Here is a 20,540-nt window from a genome sequence, read left to right as displayed (position 1 = left end):
TGAATAACATGAGCTCTTCTGTCCGGTTATGATCATGCGTTAGTGAGCAGTCAAAGTATTTCAGGCAGTGAGCAGTCAAAGTATTTCAGGCAGTCAAAATATGATGAGAATATATCTTCTCAGCTAATGCAGACTCAGCTGGCGTATACCCACTCGCTGTGTGCCATACATCCCAGCTGACAATTAGGATGAGTCTGAGTAAAACACATGGAGGGAGTGTGTTGACTAGTGTGTAAAAGTACAATATGGAAAGTAAGGCAGAAGGAACCTGAAATAATTTTATTTATTTATTTAATTATTATTATTATTATTATTATTTTATCTATCAGAAAGGACTGATTTTTCTGTACATATACCATTCAAAATTTGAAAGAAGTCACTCATCAAAGTTGCATTTATTTGATAGAAAATTTTGTGTAATATATATATATATATATATATATATATATATATATATATATATATATATATATATATGCTGATTTGGTGATTAAGAAATGTTTCTCATTATATTTAGTTGAAACCTTGATACATTTTTTGATGAACAGAAAGTTCATAACTGGATTTAATGGAAATATGTACAATACCAGAGCTGATTGTTGTTGTTTCTCTTCCAGCTTGAAGCCAATGAAACAGAAGGAAGAAAAAACCGGATCAGACCTGAATTTAAAGAAGACCCGTCATTCAAAAACCGCCTCACCTCCTACAACCATACAGCTGTGCATATCCCCACGGACATATATGACGGCTGTAAGTAACCCAACAACCCCCCCCCCCCCCCCGCACAGACACACTTCCATAGCGCTCTGCCCGCTCCGCTGTAACATATTATCTACTGCTGGGAATCTAATGAGACGCTCTGCTGCTGATTGCTTTGGATGTCAGTTATAAAACGGAGTATAAGTGTGTCTTTATAAGAGCTTTTGGAGGAGAATCTATTTGACAGCAAAGACTCTCTAAGGAAACTTTTGTCAGAATAAGTGCAGGTGTGATTGTTTGGAAAAAACCTACTGTATGCATGTGCATCTATTTAAACCGTATTTCACAAAGGTTTTTAAGCAGGGATAGTAGGCTGGCCAAGCCATAGAGTTAGACGGCTCTTTCCTATTGACCTTGTCATACACATACATGCACACAAAATGGAAGACAAATAAATTCAGGTAATTACTTTGGCCATTGTGGCCTTTGGTAAACAGAGTATTTGAAATGACCCCAAGGTAGACAGGTGTACCCTGTATTAAGCATTATGTTATATGGAGGATGAGCCTTATTTTTAAATAAAGAATACTGAAACAGTTCAGAGATCAAGTGATGCTTCAGTCTTTCCAGCACATGCTTACAGAGGTGGCTGCCCCTGTAATTTAAGAAGGGAGTTTCCTTGACACTTGTCTTGTAATTGTATACTATTTTATGCAATTATCTCTGAGTCATTTCCTAATGCTATATTGCTATTTCTTCAATGTGTGAGTCATTAAGGCATTTTGGGTAGGGTTGTTTCATCTGGTTATGTGTTGGTTATTAAAGTCTGTTAATTTTGTGATTTAAAGCAAATGTTATTGGCATATAAAGATCCAGGGATTCCCCCACTCACACTCAGAAATGAATATTGTTATACTCTGAAATGTGATTCTTTCAAATTTTTACAGAAGTATTTTCCGAACTTTGAAGTATGGGCTGCTTAAAATTGCATGAATCCTAGAAAAACTGCTGTTTTATGTACATTTATTACGTGCATGGATACTGTTGATTCCGACAGACCTGTATATTAAAAATAAATCAAAATACAAAAGATTTTTGTTTTGTCGATTTTGAGCATAGACTGTATAAAAACATGGACGTAGTGTCCGTGACATCACCCGTAGACTCCTGAAGTGTGTTTTTAAAGCCTAAAGTGTGCAGAGCGGGCCGTCGCCATCTTGGCAGCCCGTCACCGCGCGACTCTCCCAGACCATCAAAAATGGGCAAAAAGGCGGGAGCTACCTGCTGAAGCCACGGCCACCTAGCACGACGGCAGTGTCAGCAGCGGCAATCCACCTGTCACTCAAGTGGCCACGCCCTTAATTATGCAGAACTTTAAGTCTTAATATAATTTAAACGGATGAGTTATAAAAACATTCACCCCCCTCGCAGTTGTCATAAAGGGGAAAATTAGCTATTTAGACTGAAATCATTTTTTGCACCAGGCTGTAAACATGTTTTTTCTGCTGTGAAGTTGGGCATTTTAACATTGACTCCCTTTTGCAGCCAACCTCATCATATGGACTATTTTTGCAAGTTGCTTAGATACTTTTCCATTATTTTTGGATCTTGCCAGGTCTCTTTACCATTCATGTTAATTGTATGGATGAGACAATATGTAAAAAAATAGTTTAAGAAATGATGGCAGAATTAAATCTTTTGTATAAGCTTTTCCTTTAAACTTATATTTTATGGTTGGCGAGAGGGAAAATAACAAAGTGACAGAAAGAGACATAGATGGAAGGCGAGAAAGGTAGAGCTATAATTGGTGTGGTCTTGGGTCTGACCCGACCTTGTGCCAGAAGGAAACATAGTACGTGTATAGAATCGAGTTGGCGACAGGCCCTCTCATACTCTGTGCTGAAACACAGTTGTGTGTGAGGAATGTCCAATATTACTGAAGTGTCTAAATGGCCATTTATTCCAGAGGTTGTTGACTCAATGAGCAATGAGAACCTAGTGGCTTTCTCTAGCGACTCTAAAAGAAGTTTGCACACATCAACCTCTATCAAACACTCAGAAACCACAAATAGCCTGGAACCACCAGCACACACACACATAGACACACAGAAATAACACAGATCTGCTGCTCCCGTCGGGGAGAAAATTGGATTTTCGTGGATAAAGAAATACATCATTTAGGGTTTCCTATGGAGGAGGGTGGGTGAGCCCCCAGTGCCACAGTCAGCTTACACCAAGAACAACTTAACCATGATTAAGACAGACAACTCACAGTGGGTGCTGGCAAATTTACCCTCCTTCACATCCAAAAGGGTTGATGTAATATAAGTAGAGCCTGATGAAATAATCAATACTTTGAAGCGTTGAGATTTGTTACTTCACAATACTGTACTGAAAAAAAAAATCTTTTTATTTATTTATTTTTTTACATTTGATGTTATAAAGAAATAATATTGACTGTCAAATAGTGCAAGGCTGTCAAAAGGCGTAATGTACTGTGGCCAGAGCATGTTAGAGGTGTGAATTTGATTTCAGTTTGTATTCAATTAAAGCAAAGTGCACTTTTTTAATTAATTATTATTTTTTTTTATTGTTGTGTTCATGTTTTACCCCTCAATCAAAAAGGGCTAATGGGCAAATTTTTGTGCATAAAAAGCTTTAAACGTGTGTAGAAGTTTTATCTTCACCCCTTTATTCAAATATTAAAAACTGATTATATTATAGTCAAAGTATACTGTAATTTTTTTGGTGAGCTTTTTATTTTCTGTGCTTTTTTTTTTTTTGCATGGTAAAACAAACCCCATATTTCATGATAAGCTGTTGTTTGCCGTTTAGCCAAATAATTTTGTCAGTTAAATACTTTAACCAAGTTTAATTTTTTCCTTTTCCCAATATAACGTTCCTCATATTTTGATGGTTTAATTAAACTAGTTAAACATGGATGGATGGATGGATGAATGGGCATATAAATGGGTAGTGGATGACAGATGAATTGATAGATGGATAGATAAGTGAACAGATGGATATGGCACAGCTCACATTTTTTCTTCAGAGAAAGTGTAAATCTGATTATGTCAGTATTACTATAATATGTGCTATTCAATTCAAACATAACCTGATTTGTTGCACAGGCTGCAGTTCCTCTCAAGTCATTGATCAGTCTTTTTGTCTTTTTAGACAAAAGGATGAAGAAAATATGCCTCTCATTTGCTTCTTTTTCTCAACCCTGCCTTCCTGCCTCTTCTCCATGCTAACCAATAAAACTGAAGTTATGATTGTTATAACACTGAATTTTTCATGCTTCATTACAATAATTGTTGACACGCAGGGTGTTTTCTCACCTGATTAGCATATCTCTACTGGCAATTCTGACTGCCTATCAGCACACGGCCTTTTTCAGAAGCAAAAGGTTTGATAGGATGATTATAGGTTTCCATGGTTCCTTCAGTGATGATGTAGTACAGTCAATCAGCTTGTTTGCGGGTGTGGAGATGAAGAGCCCCTGCACAGCACAGAATTATTCTGTTAACAGCATTTGAGATGAGAGTAAATTACGCTTCTCTTTGTGTCTCTCCTCCTTCTCTCACTTCATTTCCTCTCTGTGGACTGTGCAAGTCAATATAACCATTTATAACCATGACCTCTATAAATAGATTAAAGTATTCAAATATTTTATGACGTTAGTTAATGGTGATGTAAAAATAAATAAATAATAAATAATTTATAAGAATTCATTTTGCATTCAATTTGATGTAATTTGAATTCAATTTGAAGTAAATAAATAATTTGTTTGTTTGTTTGTATGTACAGTACTGGTCAAATTTGGAATTAGTAAGGATCATGTTCTGAAGGATTATATATGTGACACTGAAGACTGGAGTAATGGCTGCTCAATATTCAGCTTTATTATAACAGAAATAAATGACAGTTTGTTTTGAATCAGTTTTATATTTTATGTCTATACAGTTTTTTTTTAATTTTTCAGTTTTAGTTAAGTATTTCAAGTTAAACTTCATTTAAATGAGACATTGCCTTGGAAACTGGCTGAAATAATTATAGTAAAAAAAGTTAGTTTTTTTTATTTAACATTTGTTTTATTTCAGTAAACATTTATTTTATTCAGAGTGATTATTTTTTATTAATGGTTTTCATTTTAGCCTACTACAGTAACCGTGATATTATTCATCTAATAAATGTTGCCTTGATGAGCATAAGAGACAGACAGAAAAAAAGAAGAAGAAAAAGAAAACTATTTATTGTAAACTTTTGACTGGTATAGTGCAAATACACTCTTTGAAATAAAGGTGCTTAAAGGTTCTTCACAGTGATGCCACAGAAGAACAATTTTTGGTTCCACAAAGATCCATTCAATCAAAGATTCTTTAAAGAACTGTTTCTTTCTTACCTTTTTATAATCTGAAGAATCTTCTTTCACTACAAAGAACCTTTTGTGAAAAAGAAATGTTCCTTCAGATGTTAAAGGTTCTTTATGGAACCATTCAGACAAAAAGGTTCTTCTATGGCATGGTGAAGGACCTTTATTTTTAAGTTACAAATTAATTTACCAAATTATCTGTTTAGATATACATAAGCTATGATGTGCTATAGTGCATCTAAGAATAAGAGTTTACCATAGTACAAAAAAAAAAGCAAAACAAAAAACCTTTGTTGACCACTAACCTGCATATTGGAATAATAAAAAAACAAAGCACAGCAAAGTGTTTTGTTTCATCTAGATTCCAGACTGAACTCATAACAAATGATCAATGAAAAATACGAAACATTGTAAATTATTGCCTGTTTTCCAGCAACCATTGTGTTAAATGAGCTGAACTGGACTGAAGCGTTGGAGGATGTCTTTAAGAAAAACCGAGAAGAGGATCCTACGCTACTATGGCAAGTGTTCGGCAGTGCTACTGGATTAGCTCGCTATTACCCAGGTAAGTGCTTGTAGTGTCTGTTTTATTCTGAACTCACACATTTCAGTGCATGTTTCAATCAGAATCACACACAAACACACAGATAAACATTCTCCCCATCCCTTTGCAAGACTCCGCTGTCTCTAATTGGTAAACATAGCATGCAGTCCCAGCTCAGATTACACCAAATTTTCATTACAAATTATAATATAAAATATCTCAGCAGCTCAGCAGAGAGCTTATTGTATTCTTCTGAGATTTAATGATGACAGAGGAGAAAAGTAATTAGGTGCTCAATTCATTTTCATTACTTTCAGATTTGTAATTGGTAAGGCTTTACTAAAAAAACGTTGCATATAAATAGTGTATCAGCCACCATTGAACCTCCGTCCCCTAAGAGTTTACATTTCTGAAATGAATATGTGTTGCTTGTAGAGGAATAATTCTCCAATAATTCTGCCACCCTTATGTTTTTGCTAAACCTGTATGACTTTGCTAAACTATGTATGTCTGTCAATCTTCAAAAAAGGAGGATCATAAAAGAGGTCCATATAACTTCCGAAGCCATACAAACACTTTGTGTGAGGAACAGATCAAAATTATTCACTGATAGTCTCCACTGGGCTATAAACAGTTAAAGCTGGGTCATTGAATAATTGGACTGGAGAAAACTAGATAATTGAACAAATCATTGTTTCAATTGATGTATGAACCAAATTGACTCAAAAGAATGATTCATTCACAAATGTTTTTCTCATGAATGTTTTTGAATGCAGCATGAAGAGCAAAAGGCAATATTTTAAGAGAATGTTACAAAAAACCCTACTTGAACTTGCATCATCACAATTTTTTATTGTTACTGGCATATTAGTCAGTTTCTCTTTTTCAGACTCTGAATATAGTGCACAAGTAATATGGACCACTTTCATGATTTATGTAAGGTTTTTTTTATTTTTTATTATTATTATGGTGCTTAAAGACCTTAGTCCTCATTCACTTTTATTATATTGAAAGGAAAGCCTGGTTTAGTCTTCAGAAATTCATCATTTATATTCCATGGAAGAAAAAAGTCATATGGGCTTGTGTGGTTTCACATTTTTGGGTGAAGTATTCCTTTAAGACTGTAATATAATAAGATGTGGGCTCCCAACTATTGATTGTCTCCTTATAGATACATATGCGCTTATAAAATATTGATGTTCTTGTAAACTTCAATTAATTAAAGCCGGCAGAACTCTGGTCGATTACTTTGTTACAGCCAAATCGCAGTGTCTCAGACTATCTGTCAGCATTTACATCTGCAATCCACTCACTAAATGTCAGAACCAAAGTGGGATGCCATTTATGAAGAAACACGTCTTGTTAGATGTTCAGCTGCGATATAGTCACAGGTGAGCACCCTCATTTGCACCAGGTTATTTTCTCCATTAAAGAGAAAAATCGAAGCTGAAATTCTACTGGGGCCACCAAAGCCCTATTTTCCCCCACATGTCGGCTCACTGCAGTCAATATGAACCACAAACCACCCCCCACTGGTCACAGAAACAGGTTTCTAGCGAGGCTTGCTGATGTGCTCATGACATAGATGTGACAAATCAAATGGATTTTGGGATCAGGGGTCACTCATATTTCCATATCCTGTCTCTGTCCATTCAGCTTCCCCTTGGATGGATGCCAGGAAAACACCCAGTAAAATCGACCTGTATGATGTGCGCCGGCGACCTTGGTACTAATATGTGGTTCTGTGTGTGCGCTCTGAATTATTTGTATTTGTTCCCTTTTATTCTTGAACCTTCTATTCTTTGTTCTCTCAGTTTAAAATTCTCCTTGAAAGAGATCCAGAATATTTCTTTCTTTGTATCCAGGTATGTTCAAGGTGCCGCTTCGCCCAAGGACATGCTGATTCTTGTTGATGCGTGAGTATTATGTGTATGTGCTTTTTAAATTATATTATAAACTTTTTTTGCATCAATTTGCATTTAGTCTTACATGCTCAATCCATCCATCTAGCCATCCATCGATGATAAAAAAAAAAAATATCATAGTTATCATTTGACTCACCCTCATGTTGTTAAATGATGACAAGAGTTTTCTTTTTTGTGTGAACTTTATTTTTAACTGCTGTTGTGTTTGTACTGGTGTGTTGCAGGAGTGGAAGTGTGTCTGGACTGACCCTTAAATTGATCCGAACTTCTGTCAGTGAAATGCTGGAGACACTTTCTGATGATGATTATGTCAATGTTGTCCATGTAAGTAAGATCATGTGGCATGTGTGCACACTGTTTGCAAAGTAACATTGTAACTAGTAACATTGCATTTTCTCTGTTTTTCACATTTCCATATTTTTCCAAGCAATTCTGGAACATTGTTTTGCACCAGTAAATTTTTTTTCTAGAATTTGTCGGTTTTGTTGTAACATTCGTTTGTAATTTGCTTAGGATAGCATCCAATTAGCATCTGCTAAATTAGTAGCCTACATGTGAATAGCGATAATGGTAGCAACAATTTGGAGTCTCGTTGAACAAAGAGTTCTGTTGACAAAGGTGTTGTTTTCTTTATAGTTGTTAAAGGAATAGTTTGCTCAAAAATAGAATAAACTCAGTCTTAGGTAATCCAAGATGAAGATGAGTATGTTTCTTTATCAGAACAGATTTGGAGAAATGTAACATTACATTACTTGTTCAGCAATGGATCCTCTGCAGTGATTGGGTGCCGTCAGAATGAGAATCTAAACAGCTGATAAAAACATCACAATAATCCACAAACAATCCACAAACTCCAGTCCATTAATTAACATCTTGTGAAGTGAAAAGCTGTGTGTTTGTATTAAATTAATCTGTCATTACGATGTTTTTATTTTTAAACTGTGGCTTCCAGTTCAAAATTTAGTCTACTGTCCATAATAATGCATTCCCCAGTCAAAAATTGACTCATCTGAATCAGGAGAGAAATATGCACAAATCAAGCATACAGAAACATGTGTTTTACTTGTGGATTATTGTGATGTTTTTAACAGCTGTTTGTACTATAATTTTGACGGCACCCATTCACTGCAGAAGATTAAAAGGCAAGTGATTTAATGCCTATTTTCTCCAAATCTGTTCCAAATAAGGAAAAAAAAACTCATATACATCATGGATAGTCTGAGGGTAAGTACATTTTCAGCAAATTTCATTTTTTGGTAGACCATCATGATGCTCATCCTCATGTCATTCAAAACCTATGTGAAGTTCGTTCTTCCAAGAAATATGCATTTCAGTTGATCTGTTAGTATCCAAAAAGTGTCGCTTCACTGCATTAGCAACTTTGTGGATCTAATAAAAGTTGTTTTCACTACTTGAAGTTTGGACGACAAAATTTGGTTGTAGAAAGTGCTTTAAGAAGAAAAATGTGTGTGTAAATAACAAACTGTGTGAACAGAATGGGATTAATCGCTCAGAAGAGTGTGACAAGTGTATTTAGCTACAGCTGTACAGTAAAAATGTAACAAGACACTGTTACTTGGAATTCAATTTTAAGTGAGGAGTATCTAGCGATGCAACAAGAGTATGTGTGTGTGATACAGAGAAAGAGAGAGAGAGAGAGAGAGAGAGAGAGAGAGAGAGACAGAGGAGTTGTAATGAAATATGGATCTGGCTGCAGCTTGCCACTTGAAAACAGGCGCTTAACGAAAAGGCTGCTTCTTGGCTCTGTGTGCTGAATTGAAAATGGTTGGAAGATATCAGCCTGAGTGAGAAAGAGAAGGCCAGAGAAAGAGGGAGGAAATTGCTGTATATCATTCGTCTTGGAAGGAGCCTCCAATCCATCTTGGCTAGCTGATCTTTTTCTTGGGTGCTGCCAGCTTTGTTCTCAACTTTTCCTCTGGCCAAAGGAGCTCATAGTATGCTCGTGTCTGAACCTGCCATGAGTGTAGCAGAGTGCATTATTTCATTATTCATTTTATTACAGCCAAAATTGAAGATTGTTTCATTATTTACTTACACCTATGATGTTCCAAACCTTAATTGCTTTTTGCCTCTATGTCCTTTTCAATTAAAATAAACATAAAGCTTTCAAGCAATTTATGTAAGTACTTTACATCAAGCCTCCTGTAGCTGATGAATGATTCATTTGAGTCAGATCAGAGTCAGTCAAATGATTCTGATTCTTTCACATAATTAGATTTATTTATTAATCACAATGGTCTGTTCCTCCTGACAGCTCACTTGAGAAAAATATTGTGAATAATAAATTAAAATATGTTTATTTCTCACACTTTGCATGAATTCAAAGGACTTGGAATATTGTGGACAAGTTCATTTGACCACATTTATGATGCTTTAATGTTGCTTTGGTGGCCTTAAGCTGGAAAGCTTCAGTCCCCATTATTGTAACTACATGGAAAAGAGCATAAAAAGATAGTGAAACCGGTTTGAAATGAAAAATCTTGTTCAGTTTTTTTACTCAGGGTTATATTACCCCAAAAATCATGCTTGGCATCCCACATTTCTTAATCTTCAGTGAATAAAGTTTGATTAATTTATTGTTTTCACTTCTCAGGGGATTGTGAGGTTTTCTTGCATTGGGGAATCACTGTTCCGATAAAGGATTAGCTCTGTGAGATCTGTCAACAGGATTCGCTTCAGGGAGCATATGCCAATGAGAGTGTAGCGTTTGGTTATGTGTGTGAGTAGTTTGTGTGTATTTGAGCGAGAATGCATCAGTTGGATACCCGAAGATCAAATAGAGTGTGTGTTTTTACAGATCAGTAGTTTGAGAGCATCTGTGGTTTTAAATAAAAGGGCTTTGTAAGCATTGTGTTGGTTGAATTTATAAATCTATAATATGGTAGTGATTTTATAGACTATTGATCACCACCAGTGTAAACAACAAGTGCAATAAATATGGTAGCTGTTTAGTTTTTATTATGATCAATATACAGTTTTATGACTTTAGCAATGCAATACAAATACAATATCTAATAATTTAATTAAGGTTTTAATTAAGCTCCCCTCATGAATATGTATACGTTTTGCTTGATAAACAAAGCCAAGCCCTTCTTTTGCAAAATATATCATGCATTCCTGTCAAGTTACAGTGAAGAATAAGTCTTGGAATAAAAATATATTGTAATACAGGCTGCGTTTGGAATTTAATACTAGTGTGCTGCCTACTGCATACAGCACAGTAGATATGTATACACAATATATGCCTGCTACTGGTGTTTGTGTGTGTGTGTGTGTGTGTGTGTGTGTGTGTGTGTGTGTGTGTGTGTGTGTGTGTGTGTGTGCGTGAGTGCAGCACGGGGGCTCTCGACTGTCTCCTACAAACAAATGTTGCTCATTTTAACAAGGGTTTGTAATATGATGCCACATACACAGTAACCAAGGCTCTCATAACAACATCTCAAGGATTTCATAAATCTTCATACATTTTTGAAAAGCCATTTGAAGGAAATGATGAGATTTGGTCATTTGATCATACAGTATTTGTGGGCCAGTGATGCAGGCGGTTACACATAGGATCATAAAAATGGGTTTGGGTTATGCATTTGAGTGTAAAATACACCACATCTAAATGAAAACAATTCATGAGAACAATGTGTTGATTATACAATTTAATATTAATTTTACAATAATATTCAAACATTATGCATAGTTTTTTTTCCCTATCCAAAACAGAATTTCTCATCTATTTTCAGTTTACTATGGTGCACCAAAATAATAAAATGTGAATAAAATTGCCTAAATTTCACACATTGCATTGCATATTTAATCAAACCATTTTAATCAAACCATGATCAAAGCAATTATTTACACTGTTAATCAGCTGCATAATCCATAATTAATTGAATCTACATATAATTCAAATATTTTTTATTTGTATTTAAATATTTTTAAGGCTTAGTCAAAGCAGGTTAAACAAATGCATGCTTTCTTCTTTCATAGATAACACTACATTCAGCCTTGTCTTAACATAAGAGCTGTAATCATTATAGATGCATATCCATGCAAATGTGACATTTATAGGAAGACGAGACAAAGGAAATACTGTATGCCATATTAATGATAAAACATTCTTTCTCTTTGCTGACCAGCTAAAGTGTGTCAAATTTCCGTTATTGTCCGAAAAAAATATTTAGGTTATTGATGCTCATTAGGGCTCTGCTGTGGCAACCACCACTGTATTGTTCAAGGATATTACCAGATTCATCACTTATATTGACTCATCAGTATAGGAATGATTTTCATAGGAAATGATTGACTAGTGCAATTGACCTGCAGCATGACAAATAATTTGAACGTTGAACATAAGATTACATCTTAAAATTGGTCCCTTGTGGTTATACTGGTTTCAATAGTTGGATTTATTGCAGGAAACATGTCCCTTTCTCTGGTTGGAGATGAAGAATGGAATAAGATTTTCAGTTTATGAACCCCCCCCCCCCCCCCCCCACCTCCCACACACAATCTGTACAGGGTTTACTCCCTCTCTAAAAAGAAAAAAAAATTGCAAATGTGACCTTAATATCTACCATCAAATTTATGCTTCCGGAATCTCTGTAATATCTTAATTGTTTCCTCTATACAGCAGTGAGACTAAATAGTGAGTGCTTCTCAGATTTTTATTTTTGGTTGTCTCTTCTAAGGTTTCAAAAGTGATTTTAACCATGTATCTAACTGCTTTTACATTATCCAGCATATCAAGCCAGTTCATTTAATAGCTGTTATTTACACTGTGGTCTACACTGCTTGATTCTGGTTTATCAAGCACAGTGGTTGCCTGTTTATTTTTATATTTATTTTTGTATAATAATTTGTATCACTCCATGCTCTTTCTTTTCGCATATTATACTAATTTAAACTTAAATACAGAATAAAAGCAATATTTTATTTCCACTTACCATTTAATTTTCAAATATTCTAATACGCGAGAAGAAAGAGAGTTTGGAATGTATCACCTGCCTTGATTGTTGGCTTTTCTAAAAAAAAAATGTTTAATATAAATATTAATGAAAAATATTTTAACTCTGGATTATGCAACTTAATTAAAGGCATAAATATTTGCTCTGATAATAATTTGATTAGATTCAAATTATATAACAAACAATGCAATGCATCATGCATGTGAAATTTAGTGAATATATTATGCTTATTAAATGGCTACTTAATAAATGAAAATAAAATATTGATTTAATTTTGTGAGTAGCTATGTAATATGTCATTATTCTGCATAATCCATATTTAAAATATTTTATTTATATGTATATAATAATATCTAAAACTTATTGTTCTAAGCTTATGCTTACTTAACTTTTTCTCAAAATCATCCAAAAATAATGCTTATTTCACTCAAATATGGAGGTGCATAAGCTCAGATCAATGAGGCCTATTATTAATCAGTTCCAAAAAAGACCCTTCACCTCCATATTGAGGTCCTAATTCTATTTTTATTTCTCCATAGGACTTTTCAAAGAAGCAACTGAGGAAATGTTAATACTTAACTTAAAGCATAATTGAAAACTCCTTTAATTCCCCTGAGCTGTGAACGAGCAACCCATGAGCAATAAAACGTTTCTCTGGGGTGAGACGTGACAGGACGGAATTAGAGTGTTCTTGTTATAATCAACTAAGCCGTCTACACCGCGAGTGTTTGCCGTCTGGTGTGTGTAGGGGTCTGTGTATCATCAGTGTGTCCTATTCCTCTATTTATAACCCACCGTATGCTGAGAGCAGTGAGTCACGGGCCTCTGTGGCGATAATTCAGAGCGTTAATTAAATATTCAGTCAACGCTAGAGCGACTAATCGAACCGTGACTCTATGGTTCATTCAGCAGACACTGTGACATCCGGCTCATTCAACAGAGCACAGACACCTGATCCCACAGTTACATCAATGACTGGCGCATGTGTCCTAATGAAGCAGACGTCACTCTCTGTCCGGCCAGAAAATCAAAGTCGGGAAGCCTTTTGAGTTGACATCAATGACAAATAAGCACTGGATCATTAAAAATAGATGGAAACTGCACTACGGCATTTGCCACAGAATGTGCATCATGTGCTTTTTCACATCCTCGGGGAGAGCTGGAGATATAGTAATCATTTAAATTTTTGCATGAGCTTGCACATACCTCCTCATTAGCCGTAATTGACTTGCACCTTTTAATTATTCTGACTTTTCACATTGTTGGTGTTACAGGAGGCACCGTCACTGGATAAGGTACAAATTAGTGTCCAAAAAGCATCTTTTTTTTTTTTTTTTTTTTTTTTTTTTTGTAGTGAGAACTGTTTGATAAGTTAAATTAACTATTAAGTGTCTAAAAATTTACATAAAATGAAAAGTAGCTAGTTTTAAACACAGGCAGTGTCTTTTTTCCCCTTTAATATGGTGATTTTGCCCTAACTCTCTTCTAGTTTTAATTGCCAATTTTTATATTTATATATATATATATATATATATATATATATATATATATATATATATATATATATATATATATATATATATATAATTTTACTTTCACCAACCAACTTTTATTTCCTTTATTAGAAAATAAACACTAAATAACTTGCTGACTATAACTAACTAAATAAATCTCTTTACAGAGGTCTTGAATATATCCGTAAACTTACAGAAATATGTTTATCAACTCTTTTTTTATTATTACCTTTTTGTTTTATTATTTCTCTCTCCACTTTTTTTTTTATTTATTTATTTATTTATTTATTTATTTATTTTTTTTTTTACTTTTGATCCCTAAATTCCCTTTACATTTTAACTTATTTGATTAATCGTTTTAGGGTACATCTGTTACTATACATCTATAGCTACAGTATTTAAATTTGATTATTTTCATGCTCATTACAATAGATAAGAAATAAACTGTTAATTTAATATTGATTTTAACATCATGAGGTTGAAACCATAAAAAGTGACTTTATTTTTAGGATTTTTTTCCTTATTTGTGGACTATTAGAGCCTGGAGTAAACCATGTACTGTTTTCCCTTCTTTATCCTCCCGCGTTCATTCTTCCTCTTTTTTCCTCTGTTTCCCTCTATTTCCATCCTCCACCCAAGTGTATTTTCTTGTTCTCAGTCTCTCATGCTTTGAAGTAGCAGGTTCACAGGGGTCAGTCGCAATAAGTGACAGAACACAGAGAGCCCTATCTGAACAGAAAATTAGAAACTTGTAAGGGTATCCAGCTTGTCAGCTCAAATTATTTTCATCACTGTACCACAACGCATGTGCATACTCTCAAACACCTGCAGAGATTCTGACCACAGTATACAGATCTTTTAAGTAACTTTTGTTGTGATTATTTTGCTTTGAATGAACAATGAGAAGGCCAATGGTTTTTAACTTACTGTATGCCTCTCTCTCTCTCTCTCTCTCTCTCTCTTCCTCTCTCTCTTCTTTTTCAGTTTAACACAAAAGTGAATAACACAGCGTGTTTCGACCACCTGGTTCAAGCTAACGTTCGCAATAAGAAGATCTTAAAAGATGCAGTGCAGAACATCACAGCCAAGGGCATCACCAACTATACCAAAGGCTTCGAATTTGCCTTCAATCAGCTGTCAAATGTATGAAGATTTGCTGTTTTTGGGAGATTTTGTTTGAAAAATGTATCTATAAATAGAAAAAAAAAACTGAACACGTATTCAGTCTTTCTTCTCAGTCCCTCAGTCTGCACTTTGTGTGATTTCCTTTCAGACTGGCTCAAAAGAATGTCTATAATAATGTAAAAGCTTATTTCACTCTGGGTCCTCTTTTTACCTGATGTTAAAATACTGTACAGTTTGATAAGTTCAGTTTAAATAGTATTCTTCCCACAGTCACTGATGGATTCAGTCATAAGCTGACTTAAGGTAAGAAATATTGTACTAAGCCACAAGTCGAAGGCTGAAATCCTGGAATCACCTCTGCTTAGTATTTGAAGGGTTCTGATGAACCCTGATGAAGGTTTAGTAGTAGTATTATTGTGTTCTGCTGCTTTCTGCTGGTCGTTCTGTGTAACTGCTATGATTGTGCTTATTTCAGCCAAACATCACCAGAGCAAACTGCAACAAGATCATAATGTTATTTACTGATGGGGGCGAGGAGAGGGCAGAGGAGGTCTTTAGCAGATACAACATTGACAAAAAGGTGCGTGTGAAGCTGGAGTTTACACGGTTTGTAATAAAACATTTCTAACTAACGTGTAACATGTTGAAATAATACACTTTGCGTGTGTGTGTGTGTGTGTGTGTGTGTGTGTGTATATATATATATATATATATATATATATATATATATATACGGGCACACACACACACACACACACATATTATACATTTTATATAGTAGGTCCTAAAACAAGTGTCATCCATAATAAAACATGCTTTATGTAATATATATGCAGCAAACCCACAATTATTGGCAGCCTACATTGTTGGATGTCAAAATGATTTTAAACATGAAGCCTTAAATGCCACTCCCCCTTCCAGGATGCACTTTTCTTGATTGTATGCCAATTTATTCTTTAGGGGTGCCAATAATTTTGGTCCAAATGTTTTTTTTTTTTTAAAGAATACACTATTCTTATAATGAAACTACATTTTTGTAGGAAATGTTGGTTCTAAATAAATAAGCAATTTGAATTATTATATGTAGTGTTTATTTTACAATGCAATATATTTAGACACATTTTATAACACACCATAGTACATTTTTGGTGTGCCACTAATATTGGAGTAATATTTATTTATTTATTTTTCAGCTAAATATGACCAAGCGTGAACTTTTTGGCATAATACAATAAACGGTGCTCTGAATTAATATACTAAGCTGTTTGATTGCAGGTACGTGTGTTCACATTCTCTGTGGGTCAACACAACTATGACACCGGGCCAATAAAGTGGATGGCCTGCGCTAATAAAGGTAAGTATTGCTCAGTCTGTGTTTGCCCCCTAGTGGCAGAAGCACAGAAATCATTCTTACATCTCACAGTCTCCTTTTAGCAGGTTCAGCACTGGATTGCTAAAAATAAATAAACTAAATGATATGTTTCTAGGATATTTCTACGAAATCCCATCCATTGGAGCCATACGCATAAACACACAGGTCTGTGTATTGCCAAAGCATTTCAAATGTGATTTGTTTTCATATGGTCCAAGGATGACCATCTGTTAAATGCTTTGTGTTCACGGTTTCTTAGGAGTATCTAGATGTTATGGGCAGGCCGATGGTCCTTGCAGATGCCAAACAGGTGCAGTGGACCAACGTGTACCTGGATGCTCTGGTACAACCTTTTTTTAATAAACATCATAGAAACTGTAAGTGCATTGTGTTTGATTGTCTTTTGTGTTCTCTTCATGGCTTCAGGAGTTGGGCCTCGTCATCACTGGCACGCTACCTGTGTTCAACAAGACCAAATCCAGGGAGGGCGGATCTGGAAACCAGGTCGGTCCATTGTTGATGGATTTTCCATGGATTTTTTCTTGATTTTCCAGTTTATTTCTAAAGTATGGAAGCACTCACTCATTTTTTGTTAGTATTACTTTGCATAATTTTGGATGAAAGTGAAATAATTAAGACAATAAATAATGTGGAGTGACACATATGAAATATGGGCATTATGTATTGACAGAAAAATCGAAACAAATCTATTTGAGCTTCTTCAGGGTAAAACGGGTGACCGAACAAGACGTTTAAAATCTGGAATATCAGTTATACATAAATGATAGGTTTATTAAATCCACATATACGATACCATTCAAGTGTTTAAGGTTGATGATATTTGTTTTTATGTTTTGGAAAGAAGTATATTATGCTGCCCAAAGCTGCATTTATTTGATTAAAAATACTGTAAAAACTGTAATGTTGTTAATTATTATTACAATTTAAAATCACTGTTTTCTATTGTGGTATATTTTAAAATGTAATTTGTTACTGTAATTGCAAAGCTGAATTTTCAGCATCATTACTCCAGTCTTGTGTGTCACATCATCCTTGAATTAGTGCTCAAGAAACATTTCTTATTATTTTCATTCTATTTACACACACACACACACACACACACACACACACACACACACACACACACACACACACACACACACACACACACACACATATATATAATTTATTATTTGTATTAATTTTGATTCAGTTTTGCTGGATAAGAGTTAATTTCTTACAAAAAATAAAAATATTACTGACCCCAGATTTATCAATGGTAGTCTCAGTAGTGCTTGTCTTATGGTCAATTTTGTATAAAACCTGAAAAAGTATTTGTCAAATTGATCCTATATATGTAAAAGGTTTACATTCTCTCTACATTAACCGCAGCCTATATAGAAAATGCAAAGATTACTTCTGATTTGTTAATGTGTGTTGTTACATTACAAAATAAACAGTGTGCGTATATATTGGTTTAAATGCACACAGGTCCTTAACTGCACAAACAAGATCAATGTTTCAAACTGTGCCCCAAAAGCAGGAAAAAAAACTTTTGAATGAACATACACCAGAACACCAGATGTGTCATTAACAGGCACAATGCTCTAATAATAGCCCAATTCTTGGAATAAACTGCTATTTTTGTCACATTTAAAGGAGATAAAGCTACTGACGCAAACCTCATTATCTCTTGAATGTATTAACCATGTGGACAGTGACCTTCTCAGGAACACTACGAAAGTAACAGATATGGAAAAGTAACAGTATCTTATCATAAACTTTCCCAGTTGGGGGTCATAAGATCCATACAGTACGTTGTTTGTCTAGTAAACCGTTTGACCCTTTGAAAGTTGCCATTATTTTCCACTCACTGACTGCGTCACTGGCTTCTTTGATAAGGTTAATATCCATTTCCAGTATGGATGACAAGCACTGAGGCCGTTTAGAAGGGATGCTCTACACATTCACATAATTTCAAGGCGGTTACAACCCGAATTCCGGAAAAGTTGGGACGTTTTTTAAATTTTAATAAAATGAAAACTAAAGGAATTTCAAATCACATGAGCCAATATTTTATTCACAATAGAACATAGATAACGTAGCAAATGTTTAAACTGATAAATTTTACACTTTTATCCACTTAATTAGCTCATTTAAAATTTAATGCCTGCTACAGGTCTCAAAAAAGTTGGCACGGGGGCAACAAATGGCTAAAAAAGCAAGCAGTTTTGAAAAGATTCAGCTGGGAGAACATCTAGTGATTAATTAAGTTAATTGATATCAGGTCTGTAACATGATTAGCTATAAAAGCTTTGTCTTAGAGAAGCAGAGTCTCTCAGAAGTAAAGATGGGCAGAGGCTCTCCAATCTGTGAAAGACTGCGTAAAAAAATTGTGGAAAACTTTAAAAACAATGTTCCTCAACGTCAAATTGCAAAGGCTTTGCAAATCTCATCATCTACAGTGCATAACATCATCAAAAGATTCAGAGAAACTGGAGAAATCTCTGTGCGTAAGGGACAAGGCCGGAGACCTTTATTGGATGCCCGTGGTCTTCGGGCTCTCAGACGACACTGCATCACTCATCGGCATGATTGTGTCAATGACATTACTAAATGGGCCCAGGAATACTTTCAGAAACCACTGTCGGTAAACACAATCCGCCGTGCCATCAGCAGATGCCAACTAAAGCTCTATCATGCAAAAAGGAAGCCATATGTGAACATGGTCCAGAAGCGCCGTCGTCTCCTGTGGGCCAAGGCTCATTTAAAATGGACTATTTCAAAGTGGAATAGTGTTTTATGGTCAGACGAGTCCAAATTTGACATTCTTGTTGGAAATCACGGACGCCGTGTCCTCCGGGCTAAAGAGGAGGGAGACCTTCCAGCATGTTATCAGCGTTCAGTTCAAAAGCCAGCATCTCTGATGGTATGGGGGTGCATAAGTGCATACGGTATGGGCAGCTTGCATGTTTTGGAAGGCTCTGTGAATGCTGAAAGGTATATAAAGGTTTTAGGGCAACATATGCTTCCCTCCAAATAACGTCTATTTCGGGGAAGGCCTTGTTTATTTCAGCAGGACAATGCAAAACCACATACTGCAGCTATAACAACAGCATGGCTTCGTCATAGAAGAGTCCGGGTGCTAACCTGGCCTGCCTGCAGTCCAGATCTTTCACCTATAGAGAACATTTGGCGCATCATTAAATGAAAAATACATCAAAGACGACCACAAACTCTTCAGCAGCTGGAAATCTATATAAGGCAAGAATGGGACCAAATTCCAACAGCAAAACTCCAGCAACTCATAGCCTCAATGCCCAGACGTCTTCAAACTGTTTTGAAAAGAAAAGGAGATGCTACACCATGATAAACATGCCCCGTCCCAACTATTTTGAGACCTGTAGCAGAAATCAAAATTGAAATGAGCCCATTTTGTGCATAAAATTGTAAACTTTCTCAGTTTAAACATTTGCTATGTTATCTATGTTCTATTGTGAATAAAATATTGGCTCATGTGATTTGAAAGTCTTTTAGTTTTCATTTTATTAAAAGTTAAAAAACGTCCCAACTTTTCCGGAATTCGGGTTGTATTTTTAAACAGTTGCAACAGTTTGTGTTGTTGTGAAATTTCCAGGTCTTATGCTTTCCAGGCACAGTTTTGCATCATAGTTATTTGTAAATGTCACTCCATTTCATGTCAGAGTGGAAACCTTGTGTTTTTTTATCTCTCTTTTAGCATCAGAACCAGTTGATTTTAGGAGTGATGGGGGTGGATGTGTCTCTCGATGATATCAAAAGACTGACGCCCCGCTTCACAGTAAGTACCACAAACACATGTTATTTCAACTCAAACACAGTGAGCATTTGTGTTCCAGTCTAATAAAAAATACAAAATAAATGAAAGTGAAAAGGATAGTTGACCTAAAATGAATATTCCATCATTATTTACTCAAACCCAGATTGTCCAAATCCATTTTTCTTCCGTGAAACAACAAAGATGATGT

General features: G+C 35.2%; 1 protein-coding gene across 2 annotated transcripts in view; it reads left to right on the top strand.

The window, feature by feature from the left end:
• LOC132156297 (voltage-dependent calcium channel subunit alpha-2/delta-1-like) overlaps nucleotides 1-20,540 on the top strand; it is a 97,904-nt gene that overhangs the window by 33,156 nt on the left and 44,208 nt on the right. Inside the window, exons 6-17 of one of the 2 annotated variants that reach the window (XM_059565239.1) lie at nucleotides 618-750; nucleotides 5,508-5,639; nucleotides 7,275-7,344; nucleotides 7,484-7,534; nucleotides 7,768-7,867; nucleotides 15,021-15,179; nucleotides 15,637-15,741; nucleotides 16,437-16,515; nucleotides 16,649-16,698; nucleotides 16,793-16,876; nucleotides 16,960-17,037; nucleotides 20,273-20,353. In XM_059565239.1, coding sequence (XP_059421222.1) covers nucleotides 618-750; nucleotides 5,508-5,639; nucleotides 7,275-7,344; nucleotides 7,484-7,534; nucleotides 7,768-7,867; nucleotides 15,021-15,179; nucleotides 15,637-15,741; nucleotides 16,437-16,515; nucleotides 16,649-16,698; nucleotides 16,793-16,876; nucleotides 16,960-17,037; nucleotides 20,273-20,353 — 1,122 coding nt within the window. The remainder of the gene's footprint in view (nucleotides 1-617; nucleotides 751-5,507; nucleotides 5,640-7,274; nucleotides 7,345-7,483; nucleotides 7,535-7,767; nucleotides 7,868-15,020; nucleotides 15,180-15,636; nucleotides 15,742-16,436; nucleotides 16,516-16,648; nucleotides 16,699-16,792; nucleotides 16,877-16,959; nucleotides 17,038-20,272; nucleotides 20,354-20,540) is intronic. The other variant, XM_059565240.1, reaches the window with a different exon arrangement.

This window comes from Carassius carassius, chromosome 13 (assembly GCF_963082965.1).
Source record: "Carassius carassius chromosome 13, fCarCar2.1, whole genome shotgun sequence".
NCBI classification, from domain to species: domain Eukaryota; kingdom Metazoa; phylum Chordata; class Actinopteri; order Cypriniformes; family Cyprinidae; genus Carassius; species Carassius carassius.
Note: the sequence above shows the minus strand (reverse complement) of the source record. Positions and strands in the feature narration are given on the sequence as shown.